The following is a 14,433-nucleotide window of genomic DNA, read 5'->3' on the forward strand; positions in this document are numbered from 1 at the left end:
AGGAGTTTCTGAGTAGCTTCTGAGGAGTTTCTGAGGAGTTTCTGAGGAGTTTCTGAAGAGTTTCTGAGGAGTTTCTGAGAGGTTCTGAAGAGTTTCTGAAGAGTTTGTGAGGAGTTTGTGAGGAGTTTGTGAGGAGTTTGTGAGGAGTTTCTGCTGCTCCAGCAGCTTCAGCTTCAGCAGATCCAGACTGCAGAGTTTTCAGAGCAGCCCAGCTAGCCCCACCTCCTCCTACCTGATGTAGTCCAGCCTCGACGGCTGCGTGCAGGAACATGAAGCTACATCAGCCTCGTAACACCTGCAGGAATCCAGGTATATCAGATTCCTGCTGAAGTGTGAAGTGAAGTACGTATCACCAGATGAAGATGGACCGAAGCAGAAACACAGAAGGACCTCAGCTGGACCAAACTGCTCCATAACGCTCATCTCTTCACACAGACTTTCCAAACTCATCATTTAGGAGTTTCAACATGAGTGCCTGGTGTGAATAACCGGCCATTTGTTGTCCGTGTGATTCTGCCTCGTGTTGAAAGGATGTCAGACATAGTTGTGAAGGAGGAGATTGAAAAGATACTGAACACTGTAATCCCTATGGACCCCGTGCTATTTGTACTGGGAGTTTTCCCAGACAATGTAACAAGCAGGGACAAGAGATATACTACGTGTATTTTTGATGATCGCAAGAAAGACTGTAACTGTAAATTGGAAGAAGACACAGAACTGGAAGATGAGACTGAAACAAATATATGTTATGTAGAACATGACAACTAAGCTGCAGATGAGAACAGACTTGTCCCTGCAAAGATGGACACCAGTGAAGGAATATTTAAACATGTAACCATCTAAGTGCTAACTTGATAAATGTGACTGAAAAGCCGTCTGTCAAGGATTGTTCAAAAATGTCTTGATAACTATTGTTGTAAGAGACATTGGTGTTGTTCTACCAAATGTGTTTATCTTTTGTGTTTGGTCAGCCTTCCGTCCACTAGGGGGAGCAGCAGTCATACCATCAATTGAGCTCGTTCTATTTAATCAGGATGTAATCACACACAGATTTAATCAGGATGTAATCACACGCAGATTTAATCAGGATGTAATCACACACAGATTTAATACGGGTGTAATCACACACAGATTTAATACGGGTGTAATCACACACAGGCGGCTGCGGAGGCTGAAGTTTTTTTGACCGTGCGTTCGGGCAGGTAGGAAATAGCAGGTGGATATTTATGTTTGTTTATTTTATGTTACAAGTAGGGGTGTAACGATACACTAATCTCACGATAGGGTACGATACACGATATTGAGGTCACGATAACGATACGATACGATATTATAGCAGTATTTTTTTAACAACCTTGCACGAGGAACATATGACTGGAAAAAATGGTCTTTTATTTGAAATACACAAAATACAAAACAATGCTGTGCGTTTGCCCTATTGTTACAGTTTGTAATGCTTTATAACTGTTTAAGTTTTAAAGAGAAAGCCAGGCCAACCATTTTCCACAAACTGAACTAAAAGTAAATGTCAGGTTTGCATTATGCATCTTCAGTTTCATACAATAAAAATATTTTTGCCACAAACTGAATAGTTTCTCTCATGTATGATTTTACTTTTTTTCTTTTCCAGAAATTTAACAAATAAAATTAAATTAATAAATAAAAGTAAATAAATACATACAATTTTACATCATAAAAAGATTGATTCATGCTCATCTTATAAGTGTAAGAAGAGATTTATTTTAGTTAAGAAGGTTATTTTGGTAATTGGGGGTTCATTATTTTATAAATATATTCTTTATATTCTGATGTAAATCAGGGACTATAATGACACTAGTCAGTTTATCTGTAGTGATTAGTCTGTTTTAGATTGGGCGGAGTGATACGCCACAGTACGGCATTAGGTGCTGTGTTGATGTTCTAAAATCCTACACTGTTGAGGGACATTAAAGTACACTGGAACTCAGCAGAAGTTGTCCCCGTGTTTATCCTACTCACAACCCCAAAAAGGTTTAATTTAATAAGGTAAGGCTTAACTCTACACCAGCCTTACATAAGTAAAAGTTCAGAGCTCAAAACCCTGCAAGAGTCCCGTGATCGGGACCAAAACGGTACTAGTTTCTTCTGAGAGGAGGAAGATTTTGGTCCGCGGGTTGAGGCACGGTTGGCACACGTGGTCGGATGCGCGTCACTAGTCAACACAATAGATTAATATTAATCGGACCGCGACCCAGGCAATCCCCGGCCACCCGGTCCAGGCCGGATACGTGGCCAGGAGGCCCTCACCCTCCAGGCCAACGACCCCCACCCGGCAGGGGGCCAGCCTGCCCGGAGAGACAGAGCCGCCCCGGCCGCCGACGCGGGCAGGAGCACCCGCCCCCACGAAAGCGGCCCTCCAAGACCAGAGGGGCGCCCCGCCGCGGAGGCAGCGGGGGGGACCGGAGACGGGCCAGGAGAGAGGGAACCCCCCAATAGGGAGGGGGGGACCGGAGACGGGCCCGGAGAGAGGGAGCCCCCCAACAGGGAGGTCCTTATATGATGAGAAAAATGAAAATACTGAAGTTGTGATGAGAAGTGATGATTTTTTTCATGATAGTTGCTTGACATAAAGAGGATTTTATAAAATACAGTGATAAAACCAGAAATGAAACTTGTCCAACCAAGAGAGTTGAACCTGGTTCTCAGAAACGTTGTAGTTCTTCTACGAACCACTAGGGGCAGCATCCAGAATCCAGTCAAACGCCATTAAACATATTTACACATTTACTGGTTCAAAGACCAGTTATGGTCTCCTGATGGAAACATTATTCGATCTTATACTTTTTCAGAGATCCATTATTTAACAGTCTGTGACCCCGTTTATGAGTCTTCTGATGGTATTGAATTGAATTGAATTGAATTGAATTGAATTGAATTGAATTGAATTGAATTTCGAACATGGAACAGTAGTGAAAACAAAACAAAACAATAATAATCAACAATAAATTAATGTAAATAATAAAAAAAAGTGATGGACTGGTGACCTGTCCAGGGTGTAACCCCTGCCTCTCACCTAAAATGAGCTGGGATAGGCTCCAGCAGACCCCCGTGACCCCGCAAGGGATAAAGCGGGTATAGATAATGGATGGATGGATGGAATAAAAAAAAGACAAAAATATAAATAAAAACATGCATCCATCATAATTACCATGCTGGAAAAGGAGTAGGAAGAAGTAAAAACTGCTCTGTCAGACAGAGCTCCGTCTACAATGTAGTTTAGCAGTTCAATCCTTTCTGAAAGACTTCCTAACGTCTCCATATCTGGATCTCCATCCATGACAACTAGATACTGCTGAATTTGTAAGTAATTTGTCTGATTTGTACCAGGATTGGACCAGCAGGACTGTTGAAGTTTGCCTGCAGCTCCCCCTGCTGGAGACCTGCTGGTACAACCAGCCAATCAGGTGTCTGGACCAAAGATAAATCCAGTTAATGCAGGTTCTAGGAGCTTTTATCCGTATTGTCTTGATTTTACCGTATTTCTACTTTTATTGTAGTGTTTTATTCATGTTGTTATTGATAGTGTTTTGTTTTTTTGTGAAGCAACTTGTGACATTCCGTTGTTTGTGAAAGAAGCTAGATAAAACTTACTTATTTAGCCTACTTACTTTCATATTTTTTTTCCTTGGAGAACTGGACTCCTAAAAACCTCAACATAAATTGTTGTAGGAGGTTCAAAAGCCTCCCTTTTGGAACAGATATAAAAATTTACTGATGAAAGTCCTGTGAAATATTGCAGGAAAAGAGCTTGAAGGGTTAGACATAGATAATAATATATCACAATCATTTATTTACAGCCGCAAGTGTTTTTAAAGTCTCTCTTTTCTACAAGACAAAAGCTGCGTCTGAAACTCCATACTTCCTCCCTAATGAGCAGCAAAAACAGTACGTGAGATTTTTTAGTGCATCCGAAACATTAGTACGTACTCAATAGTATGTACTATTCATACTCATTCTGGAGAAATTTATTAGTATGGATTGATGGAGCTAGCTAAGCTAGCTAAGCAGAAACTTCCCACAGTGCAATGCAGCGGTGTTTGGTTGCTAAGTGCTGCGCAGATACGTTTATTTAATAAGTATAATATTATTATTGTGCCAAATGGAGAAATTGTAAACCTTCCTTCCTTCCGGGGTTTTATTAACGATTTTAAGATTTTTTCCACATGTCTCAAAAGAGTAGAAAACAAAAATGCAAGTAAAATAAGTCTAGACATTGCTCATTTTTTTAAAATTCTAATTTAATGATTCGTCTCCTTTTTAATGCTCCATTATGTGAATTTAAATGCTTAATTTATTTTGTTATTCATTTGCACCTTTTAATTCTTAGAGCGCCTTGTTTTTCGTTTTTTGTATTCCTTACAATAATCCCCATTTTTTATTTTTATTTTTATTTTCCTTTCTTTTCATATTGCATTTAAATTGATATTTGTCCATTAACCTCTTTGAGAGTTTGTATATTTTCAATAAAGTTTTGTTTAAAAAAAGTATAATATTATTATATAATATTAATTTATAATCGTATATAATAATATTATATAATGCCATCTTGTTTGGGCCAGGATAAACGGGAAGGAGCGGAGCGGTTACCATGGTAACGACCTCCCAACGGCAGGAAGTGACGTAGCGCTCTGAGTAGTACGTCCTGCTATCCTGCTACTACTGATATTGACTCAAAAGTGAAGAACTAAAGTATACTTTTTGAGTTTATACTGTTTATTACGGCATTTCGGACGCAGTGATAGTGAATCCAACTTTACTCGTAAAACAATAAAGTTCATCTCAGCAGGTTGTTTTGGTTAATCATCCCCGTCACAACTTCCGGGTTCTGTTCTGTTCTGGTTTCCATGACAACCAGCGTCAACAACATGGCTGCGCGTCGAGAAAGAGAGCAGAAGGTAAACAACAACAAACAACCTCATAAATTATTATTTCTGTTTTACTTCAACTGTAGCTGCAGTCATGACCTTTGAGGCACAAATATGTTTAAATAAGTTTTCTACAGACTTTCTCTTTGCACTTTTGTTATTGCACTAAAAACGTTGTTTTTTTTATTAATTATAGAGGTTTATTTATTTATTTTAGAGGTTTATCTTTATTCCCTCCAGAATCAGGATTCCCGGTTCCTCCAGTGGGGGATTCTGTCCCACCAACAGATACAGGACCTGCAGCAGAACCAGGACCAGCTTCACCAGTACGTAACCACGGTAACCACGGTGGCCACGGTGACCACGGTAACCACGGTAACCACGGTGACCACGGTGACCACGGTGGCCACGGTGACCATGGTAACCACCGTGGCCACGGTTACCACGGTGGCCACGGTGACCACGGTGGCCACGGCGACCACGGTGGCCACGGTGACCACGGTAACCACGGTGACCACGGTAACCACGGAGACCACGGTAACCACGGTGACCACGGTGACCACGGAGACCACGGTAACCACGGTGGCCACGGTGACCACGGTGACCACGGTAACCACGGTAACCACGGTGACCACAGTGACCACGGTAACCACGGTGACCACGGTAACCACGGTGACCACGGTGACCACGGTAACCACGGTGACCACGGTAACCACGGTGGCCACGGTAACCACGGAGACCACGGTAACCACGGTGACCATGGTAACCACGGTAACCACGGTGGCCACGGTGACCATGGTAACCACAGTGGCCACGGTGACCATGGTGGCCACAGTAACCATGGTAACCACGGTGACCACGGAGACCACGGTGGCCACGGTAACCATGGTAACCACAGTGACCACGGTAACCACGGTGACCACGGTAACCACGGTGACCACGGTGACCACGGTAACCACGGTGACCACGGTAACCACGGTGGCCACGGTAACCACGGAGACCACGGTAACCACGGTGACCATGGTAACCACGGTAACCACGGTGGCCACGGTGACCATGGTAACCACAGTGGCCACGGTGACCATGGTGGCCACAGTAACCATGGTAACCACGGTGACCACGGAGACCGCGGTGGCCACGGTAACCATGGTAACCACAGTGACCACGGTAACCACGGTGGCCACGGTAACCACGGTAACCACGGTGGCCACGGTGACCATGGTAACCACGGTGGCCACGGTGACCATGGTAACCACGGTAACCACGGTGGCCACGGTGACCATGGTAACCACGGTGGCCACGGTGACCATGGTGGCCACAGTAACCATGGTAACCACGGTGACCATGGTAACCACGGTGGCCACGGTAACATGGTAACCACGGTGACCATGGTAACCACGGTGGCCACGGTGAACTAAACTAAACTAAACTAAACTAAAACCAACAGAGAACTAAACCACCAGGAAACTAAAACAACAGGGAACTAAACCAACATAGAAGAAAACCACCAGGGAACTAAACCAACAGGGAACTAAACCAACAGGGAACTAAACCACCAGGGAACTAAACCAACAAGGAACTAAACCAACAGGGAACTAAACCAACAGAGAATTAAACCAACAGGGAACTAAACCAACAGGGAACTAAACCACCAGGGAACTAAACCAACAGAGAACTAAACCAACAGGGAACTAAACCAACAGGGAACTAAACCAACAGGGAACTAAACCACCAGGGAACTAAACCAACAGGGAACTAAACCAACAGGGAACTAAACCAACAGAGAACTAAACCAACAAGGAACTAAACCAACAGGGAACTAAACCAACAGGGAACTAAACCAACAGATAACTAAACCAACAAGGAACTAAACCAACAGGGAACTAAACCAACAGGGAACTAAACCAACAGAGAACTAAACCAACAGAAAACTAAACCAACAGGGAACGAAACCACCAGGGAACTAAACCAACAAGGAACTAAACCAACAGGGAACTAAACCAACAGAGAATTAAACCAACAGGGAACTAAACCAACAGGGAACTAAACCACCAGGGAACTAAACCAACAGAGAACTAAACCAACAGGGAACTAAACCAACAGGGAACTAAACCAACAGGGAACTAAACCACCAGGGAACTAAACCAACAGGGAACTAAACCAACAGGGAACTAAACCAACAGGGAACTAAACCAACAGGGAACTAAACCACCAGGGAACTAAACCAACAGAGAACTAAACCAACAGGGAACTAAACCAACAGGGAACTAAACCAACAGGAAACTAAACCACCAGGGAACTAAACCAACAGGGAACTAAACCAACAGGGAACTAAACCAACAGAGAACTAAACCAACAAGGAACTAAACCAACAGGGAACTAAACCAACAGAGAACTAAACCAACAAGGAACTAAACCAACAGGGAAATAAACCAACAAGGAACTAAACCACCAGGGAACTAAACCAACAGGGAACTAAACCAACAGGGAACTAAACCAACAGAACTAAACCAACAGGGAACTAAACCAACAGAGAACTAAACCAACAGGGAACTAAACCAACAGGGAACTAAACCAACAGATAACTAAACCAACAGGGAACTAAACCACCAGGAAACTAAACCAACAGGGAACTAAACCAACAGATAACTAAACCAACAGGGAACTAAACCAACAGAGAACTAAACCACCAGGAAACTAAAACAACAGGGAACTAAACCAACAGAGAACTAAACCAACAAGGAACTAAACCAACAGGGAACTAAACCAACAAGGAACTAAACTAACAGAACTAAACCAACAGAGAACTAAACCACCAGGAAACTAAACCAACAGGGAACTAAACCAACAGGGAACTAAACCAACAGATAACTAAACCAACAGGGAACTAAACCAACAGGGAACTAAACCAACAGAGAACTAAACCACCAGGAAACTAAAACAACAGGGAACTAAACCAACAGAGAACTAAACCAACAGGGAACTAAACCAACAGAGAACTAAACCACCAGGAAACTAAAACAACAGGGAACTAAACCAACATAGAAGAAAACCACCAGGGAACTAAACCAACAGGGAACTAAACCAACAGGGAACTAAACCACCAGGGAACTAAACCAACAAGGAACTAAACCAACAGGGAACTAAACCAACAGATAATTAAACCAACAGGGAACTAAACCAACAGGGAACTAAACCACCAGGGAACTAAACCAACAGAGAACTAAACCAACAGGGAACTAAACCAACAGGGAACTAAACCAACAGGGAACTAAACCACCAGGGAACTAAACCAACAGGGAACTAAACCAACAGGGAACTAAACCAACAGAGAACTAAACCAACAAGGAACTAAACCAACAGGGAACTAAACCAACAGGGAACTAAACCAACAGATAACTAAACCAACAAGGAACTAAACCAACAGGGAACTAAACCAACAGGGAACTAAACCAACAGAGAACTAAACCAACAGAAAACTAAACCAACAGGGAACTAAACCAACAGAGAACTAAACCAACAGGGAACTAAACCAACAGAGAACTAAACCAACAGGGAACTAAACCACCAGGGAACTAAACCAACAGGGAACTAAACCAACAGGGAACTAAACCAACATAGAACAAAACCACCAGGGAACTAAACCAACAGGGAACTAAACCAACATAGAACTAAACCAACAGGGAACTAAACCAACAGAGAACTAAACCAACAGGGAACTAAACCAACATAGAACAAAACCACCAGGGAACTAAACCAACAGGGAACTAAACCAACAGGGAACTAAACCAACAGGGAACTAAACCACCAGGGAACTAAACCAACAGGGAACTAAACCAACAGGGAACTAAACCAACAGGGAACTAAACCACCAGGGAACTAAACCACCAGGGAACTAAACTAACAGGGAACTAAACCAACAGGGAACTAAACCAACAGGGAACTAAACCACCAGGGAACTAAACCAACAGGGAACTAAACCAACAGGGAATTAAAACAACAGGGAACTAAACCAACAGGGAACTAAACCAACAGATAACTAAACCAACAGGGAACTAAACCAACAGGGAACTAAACCACCAGGAAACTAAACCAACAGGGAACTAAACCAACAGGGAACTAAACCAACAGATAACTAAACCAACAGGGAACTAAACCAACTGAGAACTAAACCACCAGGAAACTAAAACAACAGGGAACTAAACCAACAGAGAACTAAACCACCAGGGAACTAAACCAACAGGGAACTAAACCAACAGGGAACTAAACCAACAGAGAACTAAACCACCAGGAAACTAAAACAACAGGGAACTAAACCAACATAGAAGAAAACCACCAGGGAACTAAACCAACAGGGAACTAAACCAACAGAGAACTAAACCAACAGGGAACTAAACCAACAGGGAACTAAACCAACAGGGAACTAAACCACCAGGGAACTAAACCACCAGGGAACTAAACCAACAAGGAACTAAACCAACAGGGAACTAAACCAACAGAGAACTAAACCAACAGGGAACTAAACCAACAGGGAACTAAACCACCAGGGAACTAAACCAACAGAGAACTAAACCAACAGAAAACTAAACCAACAGGGAACTAAACCAACAGAGAACTAAACCAACAGAGAACTAAACCAACAGGGAACTAAACCAACAGAGAACTAAACCAACAGAGAACTAAACCAACAGAGAACTAAACCAACAGGGAACTAAACCACCAGGGAACGAAACCAACAGGGAACTAAACCAACAGAGAACTAAACCAACAGGGAACTAAACCAACATAGAACAAAACCACCAGGGAACTAAACCAACAGGGAACTAAACCAACATAGAACTAAACCAACAGGGAACTAAACCAACAGAGAACTAAACCAACAGGGAACTAAACCAACATAGAACAAAACCACCAGGGAACTAAACCAACAGGGAACTAAACCAACAGGGAACTAAACCAACAGGGAACTAAACCACCAGGGAACTAAACCAACAGGGAACTAAACCAACAGGGAACTAAACCAACAGAGAACTAAACCAACAGGGAACTAAACCAACAGGGAACTAAACCAACAGGGAACTAAACCACCAGGGAACTAAACCAACAGAGAACTAAACCAACAGGGAACTAAACCAACAGGGAACTAAACCAACAGGGAACTAAACCAACAGGGAATTAAAACAACAGGGAACTAAACAACAGGGAACTAAACCAACAGAGAACTAAACCAACAGAGAACTAAACCAACAGGGAACTAAACCAACAGAGAACTAAACCAACAGGGAACTAAACCAACATAGAACAAAACCACCAGGGAACTAAACCAACAGGGAACTAAACCAACATAGAACTAAACCAACAGGGAACTAAACCAACAGAGAACTAAACCAACAGGGAACTAAACCAACATAGAACAAAACCAACAGGGAACTAAACCAACAGAGAACTAAACCAACAGGGAACTAAACCAACATAGAACAAAACCACCAGGGAACTAAACCAACAGGGAACTAAACCAACAGGGAACTAAACCAACAGGGAACTAAACCGCCAGGGAACTAAACCACCAGGGAACTAAACCAACAGGGAACTAAACCAACAGGGAACTAAACCAACAGAGAACTAAACCAACAGGGAACTAAACCAACAGGGAACTAAACCAACAGGGAACTAAACCACCAGGGAACTAAACCAACAGAGAACTAAACCAACAGGGAACTAAACCAACAGGGAACTAAACCACCAGGGAACTAAACCAACAGGGAACTAAACCAACAGGGAATTAAAACAACAGGGAACTAAACCAACAGGGAACTAAACCAACAGGGAACTAAACCACCAGGGAACTAAACCAACAGAGAACTAAACCAACAGGGAACTAAACCAACAGGGAACTAAACCACCAGGGAACTAAACCAACAGGGAACTAAACCAACAGGGAATTAAAACAACAGGGAACTAAACAACAGGGAACTAAACCAACAGAGAACTAAACCACCAAGGAACTAAACCGACAGGGAACTAAACCAACAGAGAACTAAACCAACAGGGAATTAAAACAACAGGGAACTAAACCAACAGGGAACTAAACCAACAGGGAATTAAAACAACAGGGAACTAAAACAACAGAGACTTAAAGCAGCACAACGTAACTTTCAGCTTTTCTGAGTTTGTCGGCATCTTTTGGACAAAAGCGGTAGTGCTTTACCAGAAAGAACACTACGTTTCCCATGAGCACCAGCGCGTACTGCCGGAAAACTCCTGTCCCGTCGCTGCATTTGTTTTGATAGAAGACAGGACGCTTTTCTGTTTCACCAAGTGAACAGACGGAACGCAAAAAAAAAGATGTTAAACTGCTGGAAAGGAACTGGAATTTACCGGGATACCTTACACAAGGAAGCCAGGGAGCGGTATATGGAGAAAATAATGATTATTAACGGTCTGGATCCATATGAAATCCCTACTGAAGAGCCATGTGTTTCAATAAATTTGTATAATAGTACAACATACAGTACATGTTTTGTATCCCTCTTACTTCTCTTTTCTTTTTTTTGACTGCTTTATTATGTTGAAGAGGCTCCGAGGCATGATTAATTTTGTTTTCCTCATGAGATTATTTTTTTCCTCTGCAGCTACAAATAAAGTATCTTTTCCTCAACAAACTAGTTTTATCTGAAGATTGAGGTTAATTGCACCGCAGAGAGCTGGCCAGCAACTGCGTTTAGCTGGAGAAGTGGGGAATAAAACCTGTGTTTTGATCCGACCCGGTCTGCTTGAGTGTTTGTGGTTTAAGGCTGATTTATGGTTCTGCGTTAAATCGACGCAGGGCCTACGGCGTAGGGTACGCGGCGACACGCACCGTACGTTGCGTGTCGCCACGTACCCTACGCCGTAGGTGTGCGTCGATTTAACGCAGAACCATAATTCAGGCTTTACTGTGTGGAAGCCGGTGTTTGGTCGTTTCAGCCACGATCCAAGCGAGCCGACGACTCTTTCACTCTTTTACTCTGTTATATCAGATACTTGGCCTCCGTGGTTCTGCCTCCGAGCAGGAAACCGTGGAAAAGTTAAACCATTAGGATCTTTTCCCCACGTCTGTTGTGTGGAGCTGCTGCAGCTACAACACAGCAACGGGTTACCAGCTTCTGCGGAGCTCTGCGCTACAAGCCCCGCCCATTTTCGTCTCGACTGCGAATCGGGAAGGAGGGGGAAGTGACGTATGCCGTAAAGCAGTCAAAGTCGTAACGATTTGTAGTTTTTTAGTGTGGCAGGGTTCCTACCATGCCCCTCAGAGTTACATCGTGCCAGTGAAGGCGATACAGACCCCTCAGACCATGACAGAGGTTCATTAAACCTGTTGGAAGTTGATGTTCCATCACAATGATGATGATGAAATATTAGATTAAGGTGGAAAAGTTACGTAGTGTCGCTTTAAAACAACAGAAAACACTCTTAACATCCAGTTCTGGGAACCTGTTGTGTCTGCAGGGAGCTGCAGCAGGTCCTGGACCTCCAGAACCCCCAGACCTGCCTGAGGGAGGCGGTCCTGCTGGACCTCTACGTGGACGGTCTCCGCTGGGCCTCAGAGTCCGGCTGGACCCCCATCCAGACCTCCTTCCTCATGGGGGTCCTGCAGATGCTGCTGGACAACATCAGGGGTGAGGACCGGGAACTGGACCGGGAACTGGACCGGGAACTGGACCAGGAACTGGACTGGGAACTGGACCAGGAACTGGACCGGGAACTGGACCGGGAACTGGACCAGGAACTGGACCAGGAACTGGACCAGGAATTGGACCGGGAACTGGACTGGGAACTGGACCAGGAACAGGACCGGGAACTGGATCCCTGGGGAACTAGAAACCTCTGTGTTACAGAGTTTTACCCAGAGATCTGGGTCTCTCTGATCTCGTCCTCCATCTCTCTGATTTGGTCCTCCGTCTCCAGAGACGCAGATGGACCTGGTGGACAACCTGACGGAGCTGTCCAAGGTCCTGGCTCCAGCGTGTCCAGGTGTTTCCTCAGGTGTCCAATCAGAGGACGAGGCTCTGCTGGACCACGAGGAGGCTGATGCCCTGATGGGCTACATCAGAACCAGGTGATACCTGTCCACACCAGTCCACATGGGGACAGAGGACAGAGAACCTGTCCCCTGAACCTGTCCTCTGATGTGTCTTCATCTCTGTCTCCTCCTCTGTGTCTCCATGTGTTGTGTCTCCAGTCTGATCCAGAACTACACACTCTATGAGGTTTTCTTCAGAACCCCCAGAGAGGAGACGCTGGCCGGTCTGGAGGTGAGAACCAGAACCAGGACCAGGAACTGGAACAGGAACCTGGAACTGGACCAGGAACCTGAACCAGGAACCTGGAACCTGAACCCAGACCAGGGTCCCGGTGGTTCAAGTTCTAAACCTGCATCTTTCTGTCTTCCAGAGAACCATCGAGGTCTTCGGAGACGCCATGCAACCCCTGGTGGAGGGGACCTGCACCTACCTGGACCCCCAGGAACCACCAGGGACCCTCGGAGACCCCCATGGACCCTTGGAGACCCTTGGAGACCCCCAGGAACCACCAGGGACCCTCGGAGACCCCCATGGACCCTTGGAGACCCCCAGAGACCCCCAGGAACCACCAGTCTCCCCAATCGACCCCCAGGAACCACCGGGGACCTCCGGGGACCACCAGGACCCCCAATGACCCCCAATGGCCCCTAGTAACCCCCATGATGCAGAAATCCTGGTCCACATGTCTCAGTTGTGTGTAACAGTAACGAACCGTTTTAATGAATTTGTTGGAGTGAAACATAATAAATGATTGTTAAGTTGCACCTTGGTGTTTGTGAAGCAGCAGCGGGACCCGGGTCCTGGACCAGGACTAATTTTGGAAAATTGTGCGCACAATATATCATAAAATCATGAGTACGATTTACTTACCCTTGATCAAAATTTTATAAACGTGCGCATGTTATATTCAATCGTGCTGTAATCCTTCCCTTATCAGCCATAAGGGCATTGAGATCCTTTAAACATGGATCTCCTAAGAATTTACCATGGGTTGCATGGCGCAAAAAGAAATGCTGGCAGCCTCCCAACATGGTATAGTGATCAGTCTAGCCACTTTAAAAAGAATGCTTAGAGCAAGTAATCTCCGCCGTCGGAATTATGATGATCTAGGTCTCATCATTGATTTTACTCAATTTGACTCAATTAAGGAAAACGAGAGCTTGTTTAACCAAATCGTGCGCACAATTTAGTAAAAAAAATGTGCACACGTTTTATTAACTCGTGTGTACGATTGATTAAATCGTGTTCATGATTTAATAACTCGTGAGCACAATTTAATTAAATGTGCACACGAGTTAATAGAACGTGCACACAAGTTAATTAAATGTGCTCACGTTTTATTAAATCGCGCGAACAAGTTAATAAAACGTGCGCTCGATTCTGTCAACATTAAAAATATATTGCATGATCCTTCACAGGCTCCGTATTAATAACTCGTGGACACGCATTAATTATCTCGTGGCCAC

General features: G+C 44.1%; 1 protein-coding gene across 2 annotated transcripts; it reads left to right on the forward strand.

Moving 5' to 3' along the window:
• The first annotated feature begins 4,761 nt into the window (after positions 1–4,761).
• On the forward strand, positions 4,762–13,701 carry cabcoco1 (ciliary associated calcium binding coiled-coil 1). Of its 2 annotated transcripts, XM_061731348.1 has the most exons (4): positions 4,762–4,934; positions 5,145–5,230; positions 13,126–13,198; positions 13,338–13,701. In XM_061731348.1, exons 1-4 carry the CDS (start codon positions 4,884–4,886, stop codon positions 13,599–13,601), a joined length of 474 nt encoding a protein of 157 aa, XP_061587332.1. In that variant the 5' UTR covers positions 4,762–4,883; the 3' UTR covers positions 13,602–13,701. The 2 variants fall into 2 exon arrangements, with proteins under 2 accessions (XP_061587332.1, XP_061587331.1); XM_061731347.1 differs by lacking the exons at positions 4,762–4,934; positions 5,145–5,230 and adding an exon at positions 12,857–13,002.
• Positions 13,702–14,433: the final 732 nt, after the last annotated feature.

The sequence above is a fragment of the Cololabis saira genome, chromosome 10 (genome assembly GCF_033807715.1).
Source record: "Cololabis saira isolate AMF1-May2022 chromosome 10, fColSai1.1, whole genome shotgun sequence".
Lineage (NCBI taxonomy): Eukaryota > Metazoa > Chordata > Actinopteri > Beloniformes > Belonidae > Cololabis > Cololabis saira.

Excerpts from the sequence above, each read along its gene's own strand:
- cabcoco1 (XM_061731347.1), top strand. The coding sequence starts at position 12,860 with ATGGACCTGGTGGACAACCTGACGGAGCTGTCCAAGGTCCTGGCTCCA. Across the intron at positions 13,003-13,125 it reads ATGGGCTACATCAGAACCAG|TCTGATCCAGAACTACACAC; the intron begins GTGATACCTGTC and ends TTGTGTCTCCAG. Across the intron at positions 13,199-13,337 it reads AGACGCTGGCCGGTCTGGAG|AGAACCATCGAGGTCTTCGG; the intron begins GTGAGAACCAGA and ends TCTGTCTTCCAG.